General features: G+C 31.7%; 1 protein-coding gene across 6 annotated transcripts; it reads left to right on the top strand.

Annotated features, from left to right (window-relative positions):
- Positions 1-1,893: 1,893 nt before the first annotated feature.
- On the top strand, positions 1,894-18,100 carry LOC106053134 (peroxisomal targeting signal 1 receptor-like). 6 transcript variants are annotated; one of them, XM_056008632.1, is made up of 17 exons: positions 1,894-2,026; positions 4,978-5,076; positions 5,391-5,438; positions 5,581-5,616; positions 6,713-6,836; positions 6,979-7,165; positions 7,647-7,788; positions 9,509-9,631; positions 10,282-10,409; positions 10,602-10,653; positions 11,625-11,768; positions 12,268-12,338; positions 12,613-12,798; positions 13,967-14,048; positions 14,885-14,971; positions 15,219-15,376; positions 16,821-18,100. In XM_056008632.1, exons 2-17 carry the CDS (start codon positions 4,981-4,983, stop codon positions 17,005-17,007), a joined length of 1,851 nt encoding a protein of 616 aa, XP_055864607.1. In that variant the 5' UTR covers positions 1,894-2,026; positions 4,978-4,980; the 3' UTR covers positions 17,008-18,100. The 6 variants fall into 6 exon arrangements, with proteins under 6 accessions (XP_055864607.1, XP_055864602.1, XP_055864603.1 ...); XM_056008627.1 differs by having other exon boundaries at positions 1,902-2,026; positions 4,975-5,076; XM_056008628.1 differs by having other exon boundaries at positions 1,910-2,090; positions 4,975-5,076.
- Positions 18,101-18,496: the final 396 nt, after the last annotated feature.

An 18,496-nucleotide genomic window follows, 5' to 3' on the forward strand; every position in this document is an offset into this window, starting at 1 on the left:
AGACTATATAATATATATATATATATATATATATATATATATATATATATATATATATATACTATATATATATATATATATAATATAAAATCAAGTCATGATTTGATAAAAGCCTTGATTTTAAAAAATGCACAAATTTTTTTTTAAACAGCCTACATGCATAAATATATATATATATATATATATATATATATATACACACACATATAATAAGACATAGTCTATATTTATATATATCCAAGTAAACTAATCTAAGCCATGTTTTACACTCGAGCACTATGCTATTTATTTTGTAAAAATAGTTTCTATTCATAATCATCCTATTTTTTTTTCCGATAACTGTTGTTACTTTTTATATTTTCTTTATCTCAATCATGTCATCTCCTTTCCTTCTGGCAATCACCCCTTTTTAAAAAAATTTGCATCTAGCATGCTTATAATGTTAGTGCCATATGGTTTAATCCAATCTCTTTTTGCAGACATGAGAAAAGTAAGAGGGAGACAATTTAAATCTGGGAGAAGGTTTTATTACGTGCTGCCATTAGGTGCGCAGCAAAGACAACTCAGGTCCAGTAAGGACTGATTTCGAAGTCAAACTGAAGCCCCCTTGACAGTAGTCAAAGGGTTTTTGCAACTAAGCCACAAAGTATAATATAGGCCTTATACCCGGTATTTTATCTTATATGCATGCAGGTGGAGATCGAGAGACAGTGACCAAGAAAGCTATGGACAGTGAAAAAACATGGGTCTCAGTTCTGGAAGAAAAGAGTATGTTAAGAAAAATGACCTGCTCTTCTACCAGACCCTCTACTTGAATAAGCAATTTCTTAGCTTTATTCAAAAATATCACAGTATGCACATCCAGGTCTCACATGACTACCAACACACAACAGACTTCTACCACCAAAGCGAAAATGTCGGAACAAAGTCTATATAAAGCATATATTTATTAGTCTTATATAATACGAACTCATTATCCTTTACATTAATTTTATTTTATTAAAGCTTAAGACAAAACATTGTCACTTTTTGATTCTTCATCTCTTCTTTAATTTAATTGACGTCACACTACCCTGATTTTCCTTACAAGGTCTTATTTTTCATTCTAATTTTTTTGTTATATTAATATTATTTATTTATATAAGATATTATTTGATATTATGATTCGTCCTCTTTTTGCTGGACGTCTGGTAATCATAAATTCTATATTAGGCCTATATGTAATATTATTCTCTAAATGTTTTTAAATGTATATTACTCATAAACTCATATTTAAACTCCAATAATCTAAATCACTATGTAAATGCGCAGGTCAAATAAATAACATCTATAGTGTTCCACAATTGTGACTATCTTTAAAAAGGTAAAAACTGGATAAACATCTCCCATTTTTTTTAAAATTGAATTCCCGGTAGATATAAGTGTTTCCACATCCATTTATAAACGAAAATTAGGTGTATCATGCAGGTGAGGGGTCATTATCATTTTTAAAAAGCCTTAAACCCTGACCATTGCGGTTCTCCTGGTATGTGAAAATTAATGAACGATTCCATTCCTGTCATCTTTAACCTGGAGTCAAAATTAATTTTCTGATGTAAAAGGAAAACCCTTATATTGGAAATGTAGAGAAATGAACCATGCGCAGTACCGTTACAGTAGTTTAGCATAAAATTTCAAAATAAAGTATATTTTAACTAATTTCGACGAGCTGTTCCGCAAATATGCCTGTTCCGCAATAGTGACTACCTCTCACTAGATCTTAGTCTTTTTTTTTTTTTTAAGAGAAATGGGCAGGCTACAGTTTTCACTGACCTAAACAAAAAAACTGTACATATGTCTTGGATCTACTTATGTAGGTCTGTGATCTAGAGATAGACATTTCTAAATAGTTATATAGGTCTGCGGAAAGATAGGTCAAGGTTCAATCTAAAACACGAAATGGCAACAAACTTTTGAGCAGAGATCGAAATGTTTCAAGAATCTTAAGTTATTAGATTCTAGATCCATAGAGTCTAAGTACATTGAAGTAAAGTTATCTCTATAGTCTATAGTATTCTAGATCTAAAGTCTACAGTTAGTACTATTGAAATGTTTGTAATATACTTATATTTATATAGATTTAATAGATAGAAATAGATCATCTATGATCTAATCATAATCATAAATTCATAAATCAATTCTAATCTATCACTACGACACGACTGTCAGAGTCAGTGAGACTATCAATACTATCATCACTATCATGTGACTATGTTCATAGACTATGTGACTATCTATGACTAGATCTAGTATTTAGACTTAGTATATTTATAATATAACTAGACTCTATACTCTATAAGTATGACATATCAGTATCATAAGACAAGTAAAAGTAAAGTGACTAAAGTAAAGACAAGTGATGATCTGATTGTACTTGTAGATAGACTCTACTAAAACTAAAAGTAAACTAAAGTGTCTAAAGTAATGTAAAGTAAAAGTTGTAAAGACTCAAAAGAGTCTGTAGTAGACTGTAGATCTAACAGTAAACTATAAAATTAAATAATATATTTTTATTTTATAGATCTAATCTAGATTCTATATTCATCCATTGGCCTCATTCAGTCGTAGAACGACTATGGTTCATCTCAGAGCACACTTCCTCATGTGGCTGTGGAGCCCTATTTTGGAGAGACACTCCCGTCCACAGATAGCGCAGGTTAAGGTGGCTTTAGCTTCGGTGGTAGAGGAGCTGGCCGTTTTTCGGATTGTACGTTTTTCTTCCTGAGCTGAGACCCTTGTACTTTCACTGTCCATAGCTTTCTTGGTCACTGTCTCTCTCCATCTGTTGCGGTCTAGAGCTATGTCTTCCCAATTGTCAGTATTGATGTTCACTGATTTGAGGTCATGTTTTATTACATCTATGTAATGGAGGTGGGGGCGACCAGTTTTTCTTGTGCCAGTCGCGAGTTGACCATAGAGGGTGACTTTCGGGATGCGCCTATCCTCCATCTTATTTGGATCTAGATCTAAATTTAAAATAGATTATAATTTTTTCTAGATTATAAAATTCTAGACTAAATCTATATTGTAGATCCTAAGATCTGATCATGACTCATACTACCAGATCTAGATATAATCTACAGTTGAATGTTGATTATCAGGAAATTAATTGGGAATCCAATGGGGTCTGTCCAGATGTCAATACTCGATCATCCAGATAATTGAATCCAAAATATTAAATAAAAACATATTATTTCATCATTAATTTATATATATTAAATTGACATATACCCACTAGAAATTGTGAAATTCATCATTTGATTAAACAAAACTAGAATCTAGGTTGTTAGCACAAAACATGATTTTGACCTTAAGGCTAAATACTAATACAATTTTGTGTAGTGTTGTTGTAATTTTCTTTTTGGACAGAATCTTGTCAGGCCATATATATCTAGGTATTCTAAATTGGTTGTCTGGGATGAACTGTTGACAAATTTGCACCTTTGTGGTTGCTGCATTGCTGCCATCATAAAATAAAAAGAAATCTATAGTTTTTTTTACTTTATAAAATAAACAGAAAAGAAAAATGAAAAAAATAAGTCTTTTTATAAAAAAAATAAATTTTCCAAATTGAATAAACTGTCTTTGTATTATTATAATAGACCTTCAATTTTACATCTAGAAATATTTTGTTTACGCACTGCTACCAGTAAACATGTATTCATGGTGTAAGTTCTCACTTCAATATAAAATTCTAAATTATTTAGCTCCAATTTTAAACACTAAGAAAGTTGGATGTTTTATTCGAAGAATTACAAAATTTAAAGAAAATACAAATAAAGTATTAAAAAAATTAATTAAATACCTATCATACAGTAGTTTGGACCTGTTATAAATATCAATTGAAAAAGATTAAGTTAAGGTTATAGGAAAGATTTCTAGATTCTAACAAGAAAAAAACTGTAGAGATGTCTGCAATCGAGACTTGAGAACCACAGATATCAATGAAAGTATGTGGGAGGAAATAGCCCAAGACTGGACAACATGAAGACACACTGTGCGAGCTGGTACTATTCTCAAATAGAGTAAAAGAGATGAAGCAGCCTTAGTCAAGGGAAAGAAAAAGAACTGCCCTATCAGCTTGCACATCCATTGTCTTCCACCACAGTAGGAGCCCTATATATATATAGCATGAAACAATCCAATAATTTTGTTGTTTTTAGTTAATATTGAGGTTATAAAGCAACACAACTGTCTTGTACCAGTAGACTGAAAAATGAGCATGCCTACATTCACATGGTCCAAGTCACTGTATGGCAAGGCACAGCCTTTTGCCATGTGGTCATTTCATCATTTCATCATTTTATCATCACAGCTTAATGTGAAAGCTCCCATGCCATTCATTCTTCCTATCTTCAGCCATACATTTTTTAGTCGTATGGTCAGAACCATGTGCTGTACAAGCAACCTTAGGCATTTTGATACAAATTTCAAGAGGACAATACACCAATAAAATTAATATTGTTGAAAATAACTTGAAAAATGCTTTACCATCACATCAAATTTATCCTTGTGCAACAGGTAGAAGTAGAGATGTTAATGTTTTTTTGGGTTTAGTAAACAATCGACTATTTGAAAAATATATTAATTTTGGGACCATGATGTTAGCAGAAAGCACTAGAAAAAAATGAAGTGCAGTTCTAACCTGTCCTTTTGTACATTGCACAATGGCTGCAAATCGAGTGAGTTTGTTTGGTTGATATTGGGATTTCATACACAATCAACATGTTCAGTGTTTCATTTCAAAGAGGTGGTAGCATTCTTTACATTAGTATTTTGAGTTTAGAATAACAGGACTTGAACTTATTTATAAGAAGGCTGTGAAGACAAATAGAATTCATAAGAAGGCTGTGAAGACATATAGACTAACTAAAAGTAGAAACAGTAGTGGACCTAAGACTGTTTCCTGTGTAATTTATTTTCAATTGTATTTAGTAGACAATGGCAGGAAGAGGACTGATAGAAGGAGAATGTGGTGGCCCTAACTCTCTGGTCAAGTTAACCTCTCACTTTCTCCAAGACCATGGTTTTAAACAGGTAAGAATGATAAATGTTTAAAAAAAAACAACACTTAATTTAGGCTACTTGAACAGACTTGCAATTTCTTTCTTTCTTAGAAGCATTTTCAAGAATTTTAAGTTTAATGAAAATAGAAAAATTGAATCATTTGTTAATGTAACTTTTAAAAAACTAAATTAAAAAACAATGTATCAATTATCATAGAGTTGATATATAATCCATTTTATAGTTTATTTAGAAGTGTGTGTTGACAGTATATGTAAATAACTCATTCCTAAATGTATATCTTTGTTAATATCAGATAATGAACTTTTTAAATTGCTTATTATTAGGAATCATATGGTGTCACCGGTAGAGGACCACCATTAAAAAAATTTGAGGTGAGCTGAAATTGTATGCTAGTCAACTGTTTGATAAACATAATTTCATTTTAAAAATAGTTTAAATGTTTCAAGATTGTTGTTTTATATAAATTTTGTGTAGGCATGTAAAAGAATTATGATAATTTGTATTTTTCTTCAGATAAATCGGCCTCTTGGATCTGCTTCTTCTGATGAGGTACATTATACTTGTTTCCATGGCATACATTGAATGATGATATTAGCTGGCAAATTTATCAATAAAACACTTCTCTATTAAATTAATAGATCTAGATGCCCATTTAAACCTGGAGTTATGAAACACTTCTCTATTAAATTAATAGATCTAGATGCCCATTTGAACCTGGAGTTACATTTTTCTTTAAAATCTCAGTAGATGATTCTTGGCTTGATAGCCTAGTGCTCTACCAAATTTCTTACTGTTTTGTTTGTGCTACAGGATCTAATTGTTTTGAGCTCCTGACATGGGTTTGACATGGACACATAAACATGCTTCTTTCAATAATTCAAAGAGACACCAGGGATTATATAAATATAAATTTAATAAAAAGAAATCACAATATCTGTATTTGTAGACAATGGCATAAAATATTAAACTATTTAATATACACAACTATGAAACTGCCTTCTACAGTACTTACACAATTAGACTCAAAACTCATGCCTCTGACAACAATAACAATCTCTCCAGGGTCATAACTCTAGTTTACCTAATAGACCAATTAAATTATAACAAATAAACATAGAATTCATTATATCTTACAACTAAGATTCTATTAAATGCTATTTACAATACTGTATACAAATACAATCATCACACTAACCTAATAATATCATCGAATATAACTGCTACAAGCAGGTTTTAATCTATGGTCTTTTGAAGTTAGCCTATTAGAATGTTGTGTTATGATATGAGCTTTGCAATAGTTAAACAGAATGGGTTATGCATAAGTTTTCTCATGCGCTGATTGCTAAATATTTGTATCTTGTTTTAAAAACTTATTTTTTGTCACACCATAGATGTTATAATAATTATTGAACATTACTATATGTTTCTTGTATTTCTTTTATATTATTGTGACTCTTATATATCTTCTTATTTTTTTAATATTGTATGGTTTTTATACTCCTTTGTTATATGACACTTAAATTTCCTTTTAACTCACTGACTTGATTTAAAAGAGAAAAACTAGTTGCTAATTATGACAATGTATATTTCAAGTTTAAGAATATAATTTAAAAAAAAATACAAATTGCTTGTTTGTCATTGGCAGCTTGTCAGTGAATTTCTTTCAAGTCACCAGACAGCCATGGCACCCCAGACATTCCATATGGGAAGTCTGCTTCAGGAAATGAGAGAAATTGAAGGAGCAGAAATGATTCATGCACCACAACGAGGTAAACCAATCCTTGTTTTCTTGCATCATAATCTTGTTCTTTAACACCTTGCCAATATGTAGGCCACTTTTTTTAAAATCTGAAGTAGAAAAATAAAATAAAAGAATTTCTTCGAAGTGACACTTTTTTTCCTACATTTCAGCGCCAGGAATAGCTGAGCTTGCAACCACTGGCAACTGGGCGGAGGAATTCCTCTCAAGTTCTGGTGCCAACAATAAGTTAGCTTTAGGAGGAGGTGATCAGTGGGCAGCTGAGTTTGGACGCTTGAGAGGTGGTGAAGACATCAAATGGGCTCATGAATATTTAGATGCAGAGGGTCATGACATCTGGTCAGTATTCATTCACTATTTTGCTTTGATTGAAGAAAAAAATATTGTAAAAGGCAATGTTATCAAAAAGATACATTTTTAAAAAGTAAAAATCTAGAGCATGTTTTGCTTAGGATTCTTTACATTAATTTTTGAAAATTCAATCTCATCAGGTAATATGTAAAGAATTTCGGAAGTCTTAGTTTAAAAAAAAATATTTTATGGGCTGATATTATTTTAATATGATGCTTTTTACTTATACAATCTTACAGTCTAGAAATGAACAAGTAATATGATTTATCAGTTTGTTTTTATTGCTCAAACTTTAGCTTGTGTATTAGGAAATTCATTTGTATATTGCACACATTGCTTTAAGCTAGTTTTTAAGAACCATTTAATGTAATTTAACATTTACAAAAAATCTTTTAAACATGTTACATTATTTTTCTTTGACCTAAATTCTTGTTAAATTCATGCTTACCAATGGGTCTCATTCTATTAGGTCCTCGGAGTTTGAGAAGGAAGTGCTGAATGACACAAAGTGGGTTGACCAGTTTTCTGCTCAGTTAACTGACAAGGATCTACAGAGCACAGCAAATGCGTTTCTTGGTTCAGTAGATGACCCCAAGATTAATGATACTGAGGTGAGATGCTGAAGAAACAAACAATCTTATTACATTATCAACCACGAAATGAAATTTAATTAGACATCAGCATTTAAATACAACTAAAATTTAATAAAATTTACTTTTAAAAAAAGAAAATTCCTTCATATGAAGCTGATGGCTTTTTCGTAAGAGCAAATGTTTTACTCTTAATAACTAACGAATGATAGATTTAAACAAATGGAACATTTTCCCTACCCCTACCCACAAAAAAATCCTGGTTAAGTAAATGTATAAATCTACTTGAAGTATATAACATTCTTATGATAGGCTTATATATCCGGACTTATTAAACTATTTAATGAAAAAGGCCTACAAGCAGGAAAACCCACTGACGTATGTCTGTTCAAGATAAAGATTGTCTAAACCAGTGTTTCCCAAACTGTTTTCTGCTGAACCTTAGTGTTCCACGAGGCCTGAATAGGTGATCCATGAACTACTCATATAATTAACTAGTAGGCCATCACAAGAATTAATCTCTTTGAAAAAAATAAGTGAAGTGTTCCGCTAAATACTCTGAATGGGCGAAGTATTCCATTTTGGAAAAGTTTGGGAAACACTGGTCTAGACCTCTAGCCAAATTTAAATAATTTTTTATTATACTTTGAAAAATTATATTGGTCAAACTAGATTTTTCCAAGCGCAGCCAATTAGCTAGTAATTCTTTTACCAAAAAAAGTTAGAGCCATTTTTGAAAACCGTGTCCACACTCCCAGGTTCGCCCTTTTATTTTTGGTCACATGACCCTATGAAGAGTTTGCAACCTGAAAAGATTAATTGTAAAAATAGCATTTTATAAGGTCACTTCACCGTCTCAAAGATTTAAAAATTACTTTAACTTTGGTTAGGATTTTCCAAGTAATTTATCAACTACCAAAAGTTCATTGTTCTTTGCTTGCTAATTTAATTATTTTTTTTTGCAGGCAGCTGGTTCACTGAGCTTTAGTTTATCAGTTTTAAGTCCATTATTTTCATATTTGTAGGTTTTGCTCTAATTTTTATATTAACCATGAAGTAAAAAAAAAAAATTCCATAAATTAGGATCTCAAGAAAACAATAAATAATTGGAGTAACTTTTAAGTCAATGAAGTCATTTATATCTTAATTTTAAAATGCATGTAGCTAATAAATTTGCTACATTAAATATGCTTGTTCTGTAAAACTCTATATTAAAATAAATATATCCATGCAAACGCTTGACATCAGGGAAATGTTAACAGCACAGTCCCTTCTAATTTATGCCAAATGAAAATGGGTCTCAAATTATGTATACTAAAATCCCAAAGAATTCTTTAAAAACAATAGCTGTTTAGCTGACTGCAAGCCAGTTGTAGAAAGATAGGGACTATGTTCTAGAAAATAGAGAGTGTGGATCAAGTTCTATGAAATTAATTCAGTGTGGTTTCAATTTGAATAGGCATAATTCCTTCTATACAGTTTTACTATTTGAATTAATGTATTTCAATCAGCCACAGCTATAATTGTTGTTTGCATTGTATGTTGTGTTAAAGATAATAAAAATTCAACTTTATATTGATTCCATAGTTATGAGGCTATGTTCAAACATGCATGACATTAAACAGTAAAGAATATTTCGCTCATCTTATTGTGTATTTTTTTTTTATTTGACACTTTGAAACAAACTGTTTTAAAATTACTAATGTTATTTGATTTAATTTTTCTTTCGTCTTTTGAACAGTTTATGAAGTTTGTAAAGAAGATTGGCACAGGGGAGGTAATAGTCAAAGACAATCAAGTAATAGAAAGCTCAGGAGATGCTCTGACGGATGCATGGGTTCAAGATTTCTCTGCACAGCAATCTGTGAGTTAAGATTATTACAGACTTATTAGAGCTCTAGTGTCTGTTGTTTACTTTACAAATGTTTTGGATGTTCCTTATTACATCCTAGTCCAAACCTCCTGCAGTACAGTGGGGGATGTCAGTGGGTAGTGTTTGTACCCAGGACCATGAAGATGACAGTTCACAGCGTACACCTCACAAGACAGCCATCCAGTCAAGTGATTGTCTCATTCCTTCAAAATGCTTGCTCAAGAAATATATTTTTTTAGTTAACCAAAAGTAGGAAGGGAAGGAGTATATTTAGTACAGGACTTTTTTGCTTTAGTGAGTGACTGAAGTATGGAAAGAAGAAATAATAATCCATTATGCATTCTATGCCTCCTGTGAGGATTTTATTCTATCATGAAAATGACTTGTGCTTTGAAATGGGTTGATTCTCTTTGCTTGAGTTGAATTAAACAGAAAAAAGTATATAGCTATGGTCTCAAACAAGCACAGGCTGGGCCCTGATAAAGCTAAAATAAAAATATCTTTAAAAATGTAAAAAGGTCATTCATGGCAGTCACTAGATTTTAATTATAAACTGAAATATCTCTTAACAAAAGCTACCCCCTCTACTAAAAGACTCAAGCAAAAGTGGTTAATAGAATATGTCTTTATTTCTATACCAGTCACAAGCTGAGAAATCACTAACAGAAAAATGGGAAGAAGAGTTTGCAGACTTTTCAGCAGCAGCACAAAGTAATTCAGACACTGAATTCTGGGATAGACTACAGAAACAGTGGGAGGAAGTGAAAGAGTAAGTTACCATGACAAAAAAATTTCATTTTATTAACTTTGAAAGGTTAAGATTGTAACACTATTATGTAGATATATATATATATATATATATTTATATATATATATATATATATATATATATATGGATATATATAAGATATACATAACTGAATGTTTATATAAAAAATTGCCATTTGAACATTTCTTTTAGTGACTCAGGACATCCATGGTTGACAGAGTACACCTCGTCCAAAGTTTTTAAGGTTGGTGCTCATGTTAAAATGAACTTAACCCTTAAAGTCAGACCATTTGAAAGGACACTTTTTGTTGAGCACTAAAGTGCAGTAAACTAGTTTGTTTTCACAACCCTCATTCTGGTGCATCTATCTTGTTTTTTGTGTGTGTCTAGTTCTGACGTGAATGGGTGAAAGTGCTGATAATGTTATACAATATTTTTCTTTTGCCCTCAGGGAAGTAACCTTATTAAGTGTAAGGGATAGTTTTAACTCTTTCTCTCCGTAATTATTTTCCCACGTTTTGAAGGAATTCTTCATTTGGCTCATTACTATTTCACTACCCTGTTATGATTGGGCTTCAATAGCTTTGTTGTTTGTTATCAGAAAATGTTCTATTTGGTATATAATTGAATGGGAATGCATATTCTTTTTATATAATTCAAAGTCAAGTTCAAAAAGTTAATCATTAATTTAATTTAATGAGGTCAAAATCAACAATGGTATCGTCGATTAGGAGAGAAAGAGTTAAATATTAACTGGGTGGATTTCAGTTGACTGTTCCTATTTTATAGTTGTTGTTTTTTTTAGTCTACTGGATAGATTTTTATATGTAGTTGCTACTTAGCAAAAAGGATGAAACATTTCAGTTTGTTGGGTTACCTTTATTTGTACTGGGTTTGTCTATACCAAATACACATACTTCTAATTTCTGACTATATAATTATGAACCCAGAACATTCATTCTCTACTACCTAGTAATCTGGTCTGAAAAAAAAAATTCTATTTTTTGTAGTTATTGTAATAAGTAAAAAATATCATTCAAAGTGTCCCTTAAATGTGTTTCTGAAGCTTATTTCCCCTTATAGTTTGTCTTTTACAGAAGCATGTTTTAATAACTTTGCATTCAGAACCTAGCATATGTAACATCAATTTAAGACTTGACCTTTTTTTTCCTTTTGTAGTTTTGTTTTTCAGAAATCATCTCTTCTCTATTTCAGGACTATGAGTTTGAGGCAGACAATCACCTCATAGATCATGAAAATGCCTTTGAAGAAGGGAAAAAGAAGCTTGAACATGGAGACATACCCAATGCAGTTTTATTATTTGAGGCAGCAGTTCAGAAAGAGCCTTCCAATGAGCTGGTAAAAACTTGATCTTGCTAACTACATTCTTTGTTACCGTTACATTCTTTGTCCAAAAATTGGCGAAGTATTGTATTAGTTTTGTGCCAGGCAAAGCTGCTCTTTAAGACAAGTGAGACAGTCTAGGCAGATAAATAGTGCCTCTAAAACTAGCAGCTTTGGGAATTGATAGTGGTAACATTAAAATTTATAGGATATCGCAAAATAGAACAAAGGACCTTCTACTACAGTTAAGATGACTTTTAAAAAATTATGTCAATAATTAATACAATTTTTTTTTTAACATTATGGTCCATTAAGGAATTAGGCTGAAATGGGTCTCGATGTTTTAAACATGAGACTATGTACTGTAAAGCTAGATTTATCAGTTGAACTGCTCTTTAGAGATGTAAATTACCAATTTTAAATGTTGATTAGCAGTTTCTTTTTAAAATAATTAATCTGTAATCTGTATAACTGCTGCTTGTTGTAAAGCTGATCAACTGTAAAATGTCCACAGGCCTGGCAGTATTTGGGCACCACACAAGCTGAGAATGAACAAGAACTCAAAGCTATAGCAGCTTTACGAAAGTAAATCTTTTTTCTTTGCTTTCATGCATCTTGTCAAATATTGAAATGCCTCTACAGACTAAATTATAAACAAATCCTTTAAAAATAAAATTCAAACATTTAAGAACAAACTATTTAAAAAATATTTATAATGAATCAGTTCTAAGAGGCTATCTTACTGAAAATATGTTTAATGCTGCTAACTTATTGTTATATCAGTTTTAAGAGACTATTTATGAAAGATATGTTTAATATTGCTTTCTAATTGTTGTGTTGATGTTTATCTCAATTGTAGATGCCTAGAACTGAACCCTGTCAACTTGACTGCTTGGATGGCCTTAGCAGTCTCTTACACCAATGAATCTTATGGTTCACATGCTTGTCATGCTCTCAAGTCCTGGTTGGCCTACAATCCTAGATACTCAAGCTTGATTCAGGGACAACTGCCTGCACAACCTTCTGAATTAACATTTATGTCAAGGCAGGTTATTCTTAATGTTGACTTGAATTTACACTAAAGTACTTCTTTTGTGAACAAGTTCAGTTATTGACACTGGGGTGAATTTATTACTTTAAAACGAATAATTCTGTTAAATCTAGGAGGTACATAGGCATTTCACTTGGTTCTATGGCCAAAATTAATTTACATAAAGCAATCAATGTCAAGTTGTTTCTATGGTCAACATATGTAGCAACTGATGTCTAGTTGATTCTATGGCCAACACATAAAGTACTAAAACAATTGATGTCTAGTTTATTCTATTGCCAACACATAAAGTACATAAAACAATTGATGTCTAGTTGTTTCTATGGTCAACATATATAGCAACTGATGTCTAGTTGATTCTACGGCCAACACATAAAGTACATAAAACAATTAATGTCAAGTTAATTCTATGGCCAACACATAAAGTACATAAAACAATTGATGTCTAGTTGATTCTATGGCCAACACATTAAGTACATAAAACAATTGATGTCTAGTTAATTCTATGACCAACACATAAAGTACATAAAACAACTGATGTCTAGTTGTTTCTATGGCCAACGTAAAGGTATATCAAGCAATTAAAGCTCATTTATTTTTATGGTCAAGCTTCACTTTTTTCCTAAAAAAAAATCCAGGTAGCCATTAGAGTTGGGCTAGGTTTCAGCCTAAATACTAGCCTCCACAAGGTTTTTACTTAGTCTTGAATTTAGATATTTGTAAAATATTTTACATCTTTCGGATATTCCTTTGGAATTGAAGATAATCTACTTCCTAGTCCAAACTTCCCACAGGATGAAGTGGATGGCAATTGGCAGGGTATGAACCCAGGACTGTTGAGAGGACAAGAACAAACAAGAGTAACAGAATAGGCATCCTGTGTTTGGGACTTCTCAACGTAGGAGAATATAAAATATGAACAATAATTTACAAATACATAAAAATGAACCCCTATGAAATTCTCAGAATGACATAAAGATAAAGGCTCATTTCTTGGTTTTATATGTTAGGACAAATTCATACAAGTGCTCTAATTTCCAAATGTCATTAGAGCATGGTAGGGGTTGCCTGAATCATGTAAGAAAACTAATGACTTTGTAGACTCTCTAATTAACATGCACTAGAGATACCTGAATGAACTGTTTCATTTTGCTGATTTCAGTGCTGAACATGAACAGATTCGAGAACTGTATTTGTCCGCTGCCAGGATTTCTGCTGAGACACAGATTGATCCAGATGTACAGGTGAGTTAATATTCTGTCAACATCTTCATCATCTGTCTTGGACCCTCTCTCACTCATTCAAGGATATTCTAAAGCTTTACTTCAGTTGCATTGTCTCTTTTAACAAGTTTAATCTCTTTCTCTTGTCTATTTAACTTTCTTGACCTAATGGTCTAATGTGAAACAATTCCCTTTACAGTCTGGCCACTCTTAGTCATAACTAACTTTTACTTATAAAACATTTCCTCCTGTGGCTATCGAGCCCTACCCTCCCTCTTTATTTATTATACATTAATTAACTAAAAATCATTTTAGATAAAGAGCCACATTTTTTGTTTGCAAATATTTTTATTTATTTTGAACTCACCTCTATGTAGATGCACACTGGTATAAAAGAAACACATATTTAAAGTAACAAACTCTTTAAATTAATGATTAATAATACTCATTTTACATGATGACATTTTCAAACTAGAAATGAAAAGCTTGTTTTTGGTTGTAGATATTAGCCTAGAATATATTTTCACTTTTTGCTTTTTTTTTTCAAATCTAAATATAGGGCTTTACTACTAAACTATACAGCATTTTGTATCTTAAAAAAACACCACCACAAAAAAAAAATCAAGGTTTTACTAAAAAACTGTTAGATTTTATATGTTCCCCAAGATTAAAAAAACAGTTTTCTACAGTTATTATGATTTTCTTAATTGTTTCACCTTGTAATGTAATCATTCATTAAACCTTTTAGCTTTTTGAAAATGGTTTTCTAATTAGTAGCTACTCTTCATATAGGTACATCTTCATTAACATATGAGATTATTTCATTGTCTTATTTAAAAAAAAAACTTCTCTCTTAGTGTGGTCTTGGTGTCTTGTTCAACTTGAGTGGAGAATATGACAAAGCTGTTGAATGTTTTGGTTTAGCTCTGCAAGTCAGACCCAGGGTATAGTATTCCACTTTTATACTCATTATAAATTTTTAAAAATACTATGCGACATTTTGATGTATACATGCTTGTAAATAAGGCAAATATTGTAATTTCTTTTTGTTTATATCTGTCAGAATGATATTAAAATTGCTTTAAATTTTCATCAGTTGTAGTGTTCAGTATTCTTCAGTTTATAATCATTTTTAATTACACAAAATGTGTTTTCTTGTTTGTAGCTTATACTGAATTCCACTTTTCACAGGATGCATTACTATGGAATAAATATGGAGCTACACTGGCTAATGGCAGCAGAAGTGAAGAGGCTGTAGAAGCTTACAGACAAGCATTGGAAATATCTCCTGGCTTTATTCGTTCACGTTACAATTTAGGAATAGCTTGCATCAATTTACAAGCTTACAAGTAATTAATATATATATATATATATATATATATATATATATATATATATATATATATATAAATCATATTCTATCAAATTTGAGCTGTGCCGAACCCCCCCTTGCACCGTGAGTGGGGGGGGGGGGGGGTTGAAGATCAAGAAGAAAAAAAAATGCAGCTATTCTATCATAAGATGGAAGCGTGGTCGAGAGGCCAAGTGCGCTTGAACTTGGCTTGGCTTAGTTACCTAGAAGGGGGATCGAGGTTCAACACCCGACTCAGGCAGAGTTGTGTTTACTGAGCGCCTAAAGGCTCGGAAAACCAACTCCTAGATACCCCCTCTGCCCCACTGGTCCACAAAAGAGATTGGACCAAAAGCGCTCTGAGCATGCTATAAGCATGAAAGTAGCGCTATATAAAAGCTATAGTAATAAAAAAGATGTGTAAAATGTGAACCGAAATGATGATTGATATTCAACTTCAAGGGGTAAAGGAGCATGAATGGGAAACGTTAGCAGATGCAAATTTGTATATCATCTACAGACTAGCCTTTCAGTGCAAATATGCCTTACTAACCAATAGCCATAAAAGAACAGTATAATGGGCATCATGGATGAAGAACAAGTGTGATGCATCCTAAAGTTTAAGGTGGCAAGGGAGATTACTACCTTGAAGGAAGGCAACAAAAAATAAAAGCAGTGGTAGTGTTAAGAGTGGACTAGTCCTTTATCAGGCAGTTAGGGCAACACTAGGCAGACATATTTCAATTATCTTTTCAATTATGGTAACCCGATCTGTGCTATTTTGTAATACTTTGTTGAGAATTGACAAAGAGGTATTGAACATGAAAAACAAACTACAGAACAAAATCACTAACCAGCATCACATTGAAAATCCTAGAACACATAACACACGCTTAGGATGTAATCATCTTTTTGAAGTCTATAAGTCTAATTATAAGAAGAATGCGCATTATCTTATCTTATATAATACAGACATTACTTCAAAAAAGATGATTACGTCCTACGCATCATGCATTCAGTCATGCATGTTAACCAATGACTTAAATTCTGTCAAGTCACTGGTTTTCCTGGCTAGCTCAGGCATTAAAGTAAGCATCTGAGGCTAGTCAATTACTTTACTAATTTTGGCTCCACACTCAAATTTCTGACATGTTAAAAACCACAAAAGGGTGCACTATTCATTTGATAGAATATGGCTTTTTTTTTTTCAGGTTGATAGTTTTATTATTGTAACTGTTATGTCCTATTAAATTTGTAATAATTTAATTTAAAAAAAATTTCATATTCATAAGACATTCCATCTCATTTAAATCATAATATTAAATGTAAATATAAGTAATGCATTTAATGGATAATGGACAGACACAGCAGAGCATAGCAAGTTTGGATTTAATCATTATTGGTTAGTCAATAAAATATATATTCAAATGCTTTATTTTCAGAGAGGCTGTGGAACATTTTGTTCTGGCATTGAACATGCAGAAGGAAAGCAGAGGACCATATGGTCAAACATCTGCTATGTCTGAAAACATCTGGAGCACCCTCAGAATGGCCTTATCTTTATTAGGCAGAACTGACTTGTACGAGGCTTGTGACAGGCGAGATCTAGAGCGCTTGAAAGACATCTGATCTGACCTGACCTTAGATGTGAAAATAGAAACTTTGACATTTTAGTGAAGTCAGCAGCTCATTTCTCTCAGGATGTTGGAGTCTCTAAAAACTGTTACTCTCACCAATCGTTGTCAGTTCCTCTAATGGAAAGCTCAGAAAGCAAGAGTGGTTCTGGTGTGCAACTGTACGGAACTCTAAAGTTAATTTTTGAGTAACGTCAGATTTGCAGTCTAATATGTGGAGAAAGAGAAACAATAAAGGCTCTTTAACTGACACAGAGCAAGAGACTTGTAGATTAATTTGAAAAAATACATTTAGTTGATGAATATATTTTGTTGTGGCTGTGGTGCAATTTGTTTGTGTCTGTATTCTGTTAACCAGAAATTGACTTTCTGCCCAAGTATTTATGGATGATTCATTTTGTTAATGCTGTTTCTTTCTCTACAAATATTTCATGCACCACCTCTTGAATTTTGGAAGTGGGTGTTTTTAATACTTAAATACTTTAATGTCTTACAGTTAAAAAAAAAAAGTTATTTTTATTTGAAAAAAAAGTTTTTTGTTAATTTTTTTGTTGTTTGTAAATTTTATGATAAATATTTTTTTTTTTTTTTTTGCATTTTAATTCAGCCCTTAATATATTAAAGTCTCTCCAGGTTTATTCCAGCATTGAAAATGAGTAACTTGGCCTCTCTACATCTATGTCAAACATAAGATTTTCCACATTTCAAAGTATGAATAAAACTCATGCAAATGAATGTAAATGATATAGGCATCATATTTAAAAAAAAAAAAAAAGAAAAAAAATAATGATAAAGGTGAAAGCTGCTATTAGTTTCGTGTTGTCTGTCTGTTCATCTGTCTGCCCCATTTATGTCTCAAAAACAGGAACCGCTAGTGAAAATCTAATTCTATCCTACTTTGTAGCTTGATACTTTTTCTTTACTTAAAGCGAAATATTCTGTGTTTAAAATGAACTATGCAGCCCCTCATGTTATACATCTACGTCATGTTAAATGTATACTTAAAAAGACTTGTATTGTAGGTACTAATAATAGTCATGTAATAATACTGACATTAACAAGAATAAAGGGACATTCTCTTTTTTAAAGTAATATTTATAATTAATTAATGTTTAAAAATATTCTTTCTCTCTCTCTCTCTCTCTCTTTTTTTGTGTTTTCTTTTATACCATGATACCAGCTACGACAGGTCTGAGAATGACAATACACACTGGATGCACATGTTCATACACATTTATAAAGAACTTGATTTAATACGCAGTGGCTCATGTTATTTATTAGTAATCAGGCAATAATGAAGTGAAATCTCTTTGAGACCATTGACCAGCTGATAGACTTTCTTTCAGACGCTGGAAATGAAACATCATTTTTCACATATAAACCACAAGGTCTGAAAGGGGAACTTTACTTTCTTACAAGCAGTTCCAGTTGTTTACTTCTACTTTTACAAACCAGTCACAAGGTCCTTGTGTTTCTTTCTGCAC

Source organism: Biomphalaria glabrata, chromosome 13, assembly GCF_947242115.1.
Source record: "Biomphalaria glabrata chromosome 13, xgBioGlab47.1, whole genome shotgun sequence".
Lineage (NCBI taxonomy): Eukaryota > Metazoa > Mollusca > Gastropoda > Planorbidae > Biomphalaria > Biomphalaria glabrata.

Excerpts from the sequence above, each read along its gene's own strand:
- LOC106053134 (XM_056008632.1), top strand. The coding sequence starts at position 4,981 with ATGGCAGGAAGAGGACTGATAGAAGGAGAATGTGGTGGCCCTAACTCT. Across the intron at positions 6,837-6,978 it reads GATTCATGCACCACAACGAG|CGCCAGGAATAGCTGAGCTT; the intron begins GTAAACCAATCC and ends CCTACATTTCAG. Across the intron at positions 12,799-13,966 it reads GAATTAACATTTATGTCAAG|TGCTGAACATGAACAGATTC; the intron begins GCAGGTTATTCT and ends TGCTGATTTCAG.